General features: G+C 32.5%; 1 protein-coding gene across 1 annotated transcript in view; it reads left to right on the forward strand.

The window, feature by feature from the left end:
- Window positions 1-10769, forward strand: part of LOC106871988 (cilia- and flagella-associated protein 221) — a 103168-nt gene that overhangs the window by 82179 nt on the left and 10220 nt on the right. Inside the window, exons 18-19 of the mRNA XM_089365986.1 lie at window positions 6324-6491; window positions 9018-9049. Coding sequence (XP_089222112.1) covers window positions 6324-6491; window positions 9018-9049 — 200 coding nt within the window. The remainder of the gene's footprint in view (window positions 1-6323; window positions 6492-9017; window positions 9050-10769) is intronic.

Here is a 10769-nt window from a genome sequence, read left to right on the forward strand (position 1 = left end):
ATTATGTCCAAGTAAAATACAAAGAAAAAATAATATAAAGGAAACGAGAAAGAAATAAAGCGAAGCCTGCCTTTCACCCATCACCCCTACCTCTACCCCCTCCCCCTCGCTCACCCCCATCTGATAAAGAAGGAAATGTAAAAATTTCCATTTTAGAACTTTGGGCCATAATCGTAATTGTCAATTGACTGGTTTGTCTCTATTATGAACCATTAAACTAATTAGAACGATTACTTTTACTGCTGTTACAACAACAAAACACAATGATATCGATAATAATAATAATAATGATTATGATGATGATGATGACAACGTTGATCATGACAATGATGATTGTGATGGTGATTGTGTTATTAAAACAGTTGAAATGTTGAAGAAATACTGCAGAATTCTATGCAAACATGTTGAACGGGAAGAAAACAAAAGCAACTGGAAAGCAGCACTTTCTCCGTTTTTTGATTCTGTTGCTATTCTGCGAGAATTATATAAAAAAAAAGAGAGAAAAGAAAAGAAAAAGAAAGAAACCAAAAAACATGCAGAAAGAAAAAAAATTGTAAAAAATTACAACCCCCCCCCCCCCAAACAACCCCCCCCCTTCCCCTAAAATATAAAATTATTCGAAAAGTAATAAGAAAATCAAAATGAGTTTAAAAAATGTAAAAAATAAGACGAAATGAAACAAAAAAAAAATATGATAAAAATGAAAGAAAATAAAGTGGAAAGAAATAACAGACAAAGAAATAAATAGGCATCAGTCTTGGAGAATTGTATTGAAAAATTGTAACCAAATTAAAAAGTTCTTTATTGAACATGTTTGTATGCTTTGAAAATTTGGTTAATTTTACTGTTGTTAGTAAACAATGATTTTTTTTTTCTTGCAAAATATGAAATATGAACTAGATGGCGAAATGGAATATTTTGAAAAAAAAAAATGAGGATATGCTATATATATATATATATATATATATATATATATATATATATATATATATATACATATACATATATATGTATGTGTGTGTATATATATATAGATACAGAGATAGATTGATAGATAGATAGATAAATAGATAGATAGGTATAGATGTAAATATGCATATTTCCATGTGTGTGTGTTTGTGGGTGTATTTATGTATTTGCTGTGAGGTAAAGTCATGTGTATTTCTTTCATATTATGTATCAAAAACTGACTTCTTGCTGTTTCCAGTTATTCATTCACTCTACAGACTTTGTCGTAGCCCCAAAAATCATAAGTATACATGAGCATTTTTTAAAGCTTCATTGTGAAAAATACCACACTCAGACACAATGTACAATTCACACACACACACACACACACACATATGTAACAAGTGTAGGCAGATTGTCTATGGCTGAATGCCCTTCCTGTTGTCAACTCTCACTGGCTTGATAGGCCTCTTTCAGTTTCTGTTTGCCATATCCACCCAGATGCATTTGGTCAGCTTGGGGACCAAACAAACCCTTGAGAGTGGAAGACATTTGCTTATGGTACCATGCAATGGGACTGAACCCAGAACCGCATGGTTGGGAAGCAAACATCTTAGCATAGAGCCACACCTTCCCTTCATAGATTAACAAGAACATGTACTGTATCTGAAGCAATTTTTCAGTTATCAGCGAATATCAAGAACCCATACTGGAATATTGAATAGTAGTGGCAGTATCAAGTTATGTACAACTTCTAAAGATAGCTTAAACTCATTCAATTTCATTAATGTAAACATTCATCTTTAAAACTACAAAGACCTGTCCTGTTTAGGTTAGCTTATATTATAAATTAAAAGCAAACAAACTGAGATATGTTACATGTGAGAGAAGAGAGAAGTGCAAACAGCGTTATGCTCATGCATGTTTGTTTGTACATGCATGCAACGATGCACATGTGCACTTGAGATAGATGGGTTCATGAAAGACACGTGAACTCGCTGTCGTACTTGTACAGTAAACACATGTCAATACAAACATATATACATACTCACACATGCATTCATTCATACATATATGCATGCACCCGTACATGCATCCATCCATCCATACATACATACATACATACATACATATACATATATATATGTGTGCGTGGGTGTGTATATATATATATATATATATATATCATCGTCATCATCATCATCATCATTTAACATCCATTTTCCATGCTGGCATGGGTTGGATGGTTTGACTGGGGACTGGCAAGCCAGGAGGCTGCACAAGGCTCCAATCTGATATATATATGTATATAGATATCTAGGTGGATATGGCAAGCAGATAGATAAATAGATAGACAGATAGATAGATAGATAGATAGACAGATAGATAGATAGATAGATAGATAGATAGATAGATAGATAGATAGATCAGCTGTAGAAACTCTGCCAAATCGGACTGGAGCCTGGTGTTGCCATCCGGTTTCACCAGTCCTCAGTCAAATCGTCCAACCCATGCTAGCCTGGAAAGCGGACGTTAAACGATGATGATGATGATGATGATGATGACACAGACACAGCTTTGTATATACACCTTCACAGACGCCACACACATACAAGTACTCAGAAATATAAACACAAACACATATTGGCTGAGGCAAGGAAAGCATTTCTAACAAGATTAGTTCATTAGAAGAAAAAGGAAACCGAAAAGAAGACCTACAACAAAAAAATATCAAGGCAGATTTAAACTTTTAAAAGGATTAAAAGGGATTAACTTTGCCACCTTTAAGAAGATAAAACAAAGAAATATAATCTCAACTCAACAAATTAATAAAAGATTTAGAAAGGAAGCAACAAAAAAAAAAAAATGAAAAGAGGACCTAAAATAAAATGATTAAATACAAGAACAACACTTAATTCGAAATCATGGAGGAAAAATTTGAAAGTTTAAAAGAACTGGCTTGGCTGGGTGGTAAGGAGTTTGCTTTCCAACCACATGTGTTTAGGTTCAATCTGAGTGAAAGAAACTCATCATTTATATATACATGTGTGTGTGTGTGTGTGTGTGTGTGTGTGCGTGTGTGTGTGTGTGTGTGCATTTGTGGTACGACGCTTCCCAACCTTATGGCTCTGGGTTCAGTCCCACTGCATGACACCATGGGCAAGTGTCTTCTGCTATAACTTCAAACCGACCAAAGCCTTGCGAGTGGATTTGCTTGATGGAAACTGAAAGAAGCCCATTGTATATATATATATATATATATATATATATATATATATATATATATCTTTATATACATATATATATGTGTGTGTGTGTGTGTGTATATATATATATATCTTTATATATATGTATGTGTATATATATATATATATATATATATATATATATATATGCTTACATATTTATGAGTGTGTATCTGTGTTTGTCCCCCACCATCACTTGGCAATTGATGCTGGTGCATTCATGTCACCATAACTTAGTGGTTTGGCAACAGAGACAGATGGAAGATACTTGCTTTAAAGAAAAAAATGCTGTTGTAATTCTTTGCTAATTTTTGAATGGTTTTTATGAGGCTGGTATTTTTTGTGTTTAATTAACCTGATATGTTCATTATGGGCATGACTGAACAGCATCCAATTAGAACTTGCTAGGTCATTACTTTAACTACTTTATGATCAATAAGGATGTCTCCTGCTCTTTGTAAGCTTACGGTGCCCTAAAGCGGGTTGTATGTTGCTGCTCAGGTTAAGAACCATTAATGTAGAGGCTTCCTCATTGATTGAGGTAGCTGCATTTTGAATCTATGGTTGCCTTCTCAATTGTCTAACATCTCAGCTACCAGGCACTGTTTGCATTCTTCCTACCACTTCTGTTTACCAAAAAAAAAAAAAAATAGAAAAAAAAAATGGGGTGGGGGAATAATAAAAATGAAAATAAAAAAAGCAGAATATAACCCCCTTGAGCTTAGGGGTCTAGACTGTTAAGAACAGGAATTCATGAATTTAATTACAATAATTAAAACTATACATAACTGAAAATACCACAAACAATGCTCATAAAATAAAAATAACATAAACAAGCGAAATTAAAAACTGAAAAACAAACTACCATCACCACCACTAACACCACCACTACTATCACCCAACAACAGCAACAATAGAAATCAAGTAGGATTTCGTTTTGTTATTGGCAGTTAAAAATTATTTATTATGTTTAAATGCTTTTCTTCATATTTGATACGAAGTGTTTTCATTGAATATGAAATTACGCTAAAGGGTAGCAATTAATAACTTCGTTCTTTTAACTCGTTAACTTGTGCTGTTGTCGTTGCTACTGCTCTGATTCTTGTTATTGTTGTCGTATACAACATGCGGATATGTAACAATAATAGTTATCACAACATAGAATTAATCTTTGATAGAAATGTTAATTAAAGGAACTGTTCATTTCTCTTATTTTATTTTATTTAGTTTTATTTTAATTTTGTTTTTTTTTGTTTTCCTGTTTGGAAAATTTGGAAATTTTCATTGTTCTTTGAAACCAATGAAAAATACCCCCTGCCAAAAAAAAAAAAAAAAGAAAGAAAGAAAACAGAAGGTATCTTATGGCTTGTACCGGGTTTAGTTTTGTGTTCACATTTATACAGTGTGCTTAAGAGATCTACAAGCAACAATAATGGTTATCAAAACCTAGAATTAAAAAGTATGGAAATTTGCTAACTTCCATTGTTCTTTGAAACCAATGAAAAGAATGGCAGAATGGTGAGGATAATAGAATGCTTGACAAAATGTCTTAAGGCTCATAGGTTGGGATGATTGGCTGCGAAGATCGCGAAGTGTGTGTGTGTATGTGAGGGCAGTAGGTAAATTTGTTTGATAGAATTAAAATATTTTCAATTTTGTTAAGCGCCTTCTTGAAGAGAGAATTACTTCATAAATATTTGCTTGTTTAAGAATGGAAGCATCGTCCCTAGGTACCTATTTATTTTTCGACCCCTTTAGTATTTAAACTGGTCATATCTGGTCTTAAAATATTCAATCTCTTTTACATCTAAACTAGCCAGATCTGTAAGGAACAAATTGTTAAATAGTAGAAATTACTAAAGATGGTGAAGATTTATATAAAAAATTATAATGGATTTTGATGCCTCGTCTGTTATGAAGCAAGAGGTACCTCACGTTGAGATGGAACCTTAAACAATATGGTTGTGACAGAAACTTCTTAACCTTGCAGCCATGTGTGTGCTTGCTAAAGAGCTATGACATATTGATGAAAGAAACAAAAAGAAACAAAAAGCTAAATAAATATGAAAAGAAAGGAAAGAGAAAAATAAATGATAACCCCACCAGAACAAGTTCATCAAATTTATTAAATCAATTAGTTAATTTGTGTCATTATTGAATTCTGAATAAATTCTGATACGTTTAATGCTGTCAGTTTCAATTTTATAGTTTTATGATGTTCATTGTTGGACACATCACTATTCCAAGCAAGATACACACACACACACACACACACACAAAACACACACACTTATATAAGTTTATCTCTGACAGGATTTGAAATCTGTACAGCGATCTTCAGGGTCTTTGTGGGTGAATGAATCATGGTACCAAAAGAAAACATTTTATGGAATCTATTTTGATTCTGGTGATTTCAGATCTTGTCAGAGCTAACCTTACATGGCATCATTCTTGCAGAGTTAATGTTGCTGGTTGTTGATGTTTAGCCCCAGGTCAGGACACTTATGATGTGGCATAACCATGATAGAAGACAATTCCAGCTGTGATCACATCATGTTTTCTTTTTCCTGATTTTTTTTTCTTAATTTTGATTTTTTGTTTTGTTTAAGAAACAGTGTTTATACGTGTCTGTGTCAGTGTGTGTATGAGTGTGTGTGTGTGTATGTATGTATGTGTGTGTATGTATGTATGTGTGTGTATGTATGTATGTGTGTGGAAGATGAGAGAGAGAGAGAGAGAGAGAGAGAGAGTGAGATAGGAGATAGAATTTTATGTATGTATATTGTGTATATATATGTATGTATGTGTGCTTATATATATAAATATATATATATATATATAAGCACAAACACACACATACACACATATGATCCCCCCCTCTCTCTCTCTCTCTCTCTCTCTCTATATATATATATATATATATATATATATATATATATATGTATGTATGTATGTGTGTATATATATATATATATATATATATATATATATATTTATATAGTGTGTGTGTGTGTGTGTGTGTGTGAGAGAGAGAGAGAGGGAGAGAGAGGGGGAGAGAGAGGGAGTTAAAGATATGAAAATTTTCATCTCATTTTCTTCATTTGTATTTTGATTTAATTTTCTTTTCAGAATCCAATACCAAACCTTCTGACATTTGAAGTATCATTATTATATTCTGAATTTCATGCTGACTTCCATATGTGCCCTGTACCCAGGTTTCCAAAGCAGAATTCTTTAACTCAAAAGAAGTTCCTGGATAAAAATGTAAAATATAATAATTTTTCTTTTTTGTATATATATATAAAAAAATTAATATATGTGTGTATGTGTATAAATTTAATTGTGTGTGTGTGTGCATAAATTTAATTATAATTACTATGATTATTATTTTTTTTCTTACATATTTGTATTGTCCTTTGAAATGCGCGTATGTATTGAATCCTATTTTGTATTAAATCTAATTTTGATTCAACATGTTTTTTTTTCTCCTCCATTTTTCTATAATTGTTTATGGGATATTTTTCAACTACTATTTTCATATTCTTATTACTTGCTCTGGCTGTTCTTTCATGAATATGATGAATCTTTATTAAGAATCATTCTTTTCTCTCTTTTTGGACCTCTCAGAAAGTTTGAATTGTTCTCTTTTGAACTTATTATATATATATATATGTATATATATATATATATATATATATATATATATATATACATATATATATATATATATATATATATATATATATATATATATACTCATGTAAAGTTAAAATTGCTGATTCATTCTACATTAATTGTGGCTATAGTAGAAAACACTTTGCCCAACATGTCACATTGTGGAACTGAACCCATGACCATGTGGTTGGGAAGCAAGCTTCTTACCCAACCACCCATCCGTGTGTGTGTGAGTGTGTGTGTATATACATATATATATATATATATATATATATATATATATATATATATATATATATATATATATATATATATATATATATATATATATATATATATATATATATTATATATATATATTATATATATATGTATATATATATGTATATATATATGTATATATATATGTATATATATATGTATATATATATGTATATATATATATATATATATATATATATATATATATATATATATATATATATATATATATATATATATATATATATATATATATATATATATATATATATATATATATATACATATATATATACATATATATATACATATATATATACATATATATATACATATATATATACATATATATATATATATATATATATATATATATATATATATATATATATATATATATATATATATATATATATATATATATATATATACAAGGTGCATACATACATACATGCCTGGAGGGCCTCCAAGAGTCATAAAAGGTAAACTTGGTTACTATTTCTAGCAGACTGTGGACTTCAGTCTTGACACTGAGTGCCTTCTCATAGATTATAAAGAAAAAAAAAATCAAACTCACAAAGAATATGAGTCAATTTCAAAAGTCTATCTGATATAATGGTGGTTCTTTACTGTTATATATTCTTCTTGTACATTCTTTCATTAGTATTCAATAAAAGAGAAACAAAGGTTTTTAAATTATTTCAGAAGTTCTACTTTTACACATCAGCTTTCTTTTTTTTTTGCATTTCTTTTATCATTTAAAAAAACAAACAAACAAACAAAAAACAAAAAGACAGAAGAGGAGAAAAAAGCAAAGGAGATTTTGTTAAATTTTGTAAAATAACAGTTTTAAAAACAATGAATCATAAAAAAAAAAAGTAAGAAATACAAAAGAAGAAGTTACCGAAAATTATTCCATCAGGAAAATCCCATGGTAATGCTTGATTCAAGAAACTTAACTCCTGTCAATTACAAAATGGCAATAATCACAGAGGGATTGCCTGATGCATGTTTTCTTTCTCCTCCTCATACCATTATTATTATCATTACTGTTATTATTATTATTATTATCATTATTATTATTATTATTATTATTATTATTATTATTATTTTATATATATAAGTACGTATATATTAAATAAACAAAGGATTATTATTAGTTTCATCTTACATATATATATATATATATATATATATATACATACATACATATACATATATATATATATATATATATACATATATATATATATATATATATATATATATATACATATATATATACATTATGTGTGTTTCTGTGTGTGTGGGTGTGTATATGCTTGTATATTTGCATTTATATATGTGTATATAAATGTATGTATGTATGTATATATATATATGTATGCATATAATGTATATAGTATATACATAAGTGTATAAATGTAATATATATATGTGAATATATATATTATATATATATATATATATATGTATGTATATTATGTTTATATATATGTATATATATAAACTTACACACCCATACATCATATATGCATATGTATATTAGTAACTAACAAAACATCTATTATTATTATTATTATTTTATTATTATTATTATTATTTTTATTAGTAGTAGTAGTAGTAGTTGTATGTTTATTGTCATTGCTTATTGTCATCGTTATTTTTTTTATTCGTCCTTTAATCTCAATAACTGGAACAAACTTAGATCTTTTATTGATTTTTAAAAGCCTCTTCTAATCTCCAATTTTCAAGAAAAATAAATCTGTAGCCTCTGTGAACTGTTTTGCATTAAAAAAAAAAAAAAATCTTTTTCTTGTTTTTCTTCTTCTGTTTTTTGTTTTATACTTTTCTCATATGCTCCTTGTGATTATATCTTCATTTTAGTGGGATATGGAAGAAAGAATTACTGCCTACGTGTATCTATGTATGTGGACCTATCTATGTACGTAGTTGGGGAATGGAGGTTATGTACATATGTATGTATATGCTTTTGATAGTGAGAGGAAATGTTTACTCTTTGGGTGTGATGGTGGTGGTGGTGGTGGTTCGACTCAACAGAAGTCAGACACTGAAGTCAAGGGAAACGTATTTACATTTTAGTGATTGGAATTTGTCTTATTTAGTTTTGTTCTCTTTTGGTTTTAATTTTTGGTAAAACAAAAAAGTAGATTCCTGGAATTTAGAACATTAGTAGATAGATAGATACTCTGTTGTTATTTGTGTCTTCTACTACTTCTTCGTCTCTTCTTCTTCTTCTGTCTTCTTCTGTCTTCTTCTTCTCCCTTCTCCTCACTCTCCTCTTCGCCATCCTCCTCTCCCTCCTCCTCGCCCATCTTCCTCGCCCTCCACACCCTCCACTTTGTCCTCCTTTTGCTCTCTTCCCCTCCCACCTCCCCCTCATCCACACCCTTCACCTTGCCCACTCTTGTTGCCCTGTCCCCTCCCTCCATCCTCACACACCCTCACACCATGCTCTACTTCTTGCCATCCTTCCCTCCTCCTCTGTGCTCCCTCCCCCATCCTCCTTGACCTCTTCTTGTCCTCCTTGACCTCCTCCTCCTTGACTTCCTCCTCCTTGACCTCCTCCTTGACCTCCTCCTCCTTGAACTCCTCCTCCTTGACCACCTCCTCCTTGACCTCCTCCTCCTTGACCTCTCTCCTGACCTCCTCCTCCTTGACCTCCTCCTCCTTGACCTCCTCCTTGACCCCTTCATCCTTGACCTCCTCCTTCTCCACCTCCTCCTCCTCCTCCTCCCCTCCTCCTCCCCTCCTCCTCCTCCCCTCCACCCTCCCCTCTCCTCCTCCCTCCTCCTCCTCCCTCCTCCTCCTCCCCTCCCCTCCTCCTCCCCTCCTCCTCCTCCCCCTCCTCCTCCTCCCCTCCTCCTCCTCCCCTCCTCCTCCTCCCCTCCTCCCTCCTCCCCCTCCTCCTCCTCCTCCCCTCCTCCTCCTCCTCATCCCTCCTCCTCCCCTCCTCCTCCCCTCCTCCTCCCCTCCCTCCTCTCCCTCCTCCTCCCCTCCTCCTCCCTCCTCCTCCCCTCCTCCTCCCCTCCTCCCCTCCTCCTCCTCCCTCCTCCCCCCTCCTCCTCCCTCCTCACTCCCCATCTTCCTCCTCACTCCCCCTCCTCCTCGCCCCTCTTGCCCTCCCCTCGCCCCTCCTTCCACCTTACTTCTCTCTCCCCACCTCCTACTTTTTGCTACATACCTTTGTAATTTTGTTTGTGAAGCTCAGCATCAACAGTCCAATCCTCATAAGTTCTGGCTTTGTCTTCTTTGGCTCCCCCCCTTCCTGCTAGTTCTTCCTCTTTACATCATTAAAAAAAACTTATTCCACCCAACTATCGTTCTCCACTCCACGTATACATCATCACATGTCCACATCACCAAAACCTCCTTTGCACTCAGTAAAAATCCTCCAATGCCTAGCTCTTCTCTCAGTACACCAGCACGCTCTTGTTCATACATGTTGATATAACACAGCCAGTAGTGCAAACTAATTTATATGTAAGTCTGTATATATGTATTCATACACACATACATACATACATACATACACACACACATATATATATATTATATATATATATATATATGCCAAAATGATAATAAAGGGTTGAGAATGTGCTAAATTTATGTGTA

Source organism: Octopus bimaculoides, chromosome 18 (assembly GCF_046866305.1).
Source record: "Octopus bimaculoides isolate indiv1 chromosome 18, ASM4686630v1, whole genome shotgun sequence".
NCBI classification, from domain to species: Eukaryota; Metazoa; Mollusca; class Cephalopoda; order Octopoda; family Octopodidae; genus Octopus; species Octopus bimaculoides.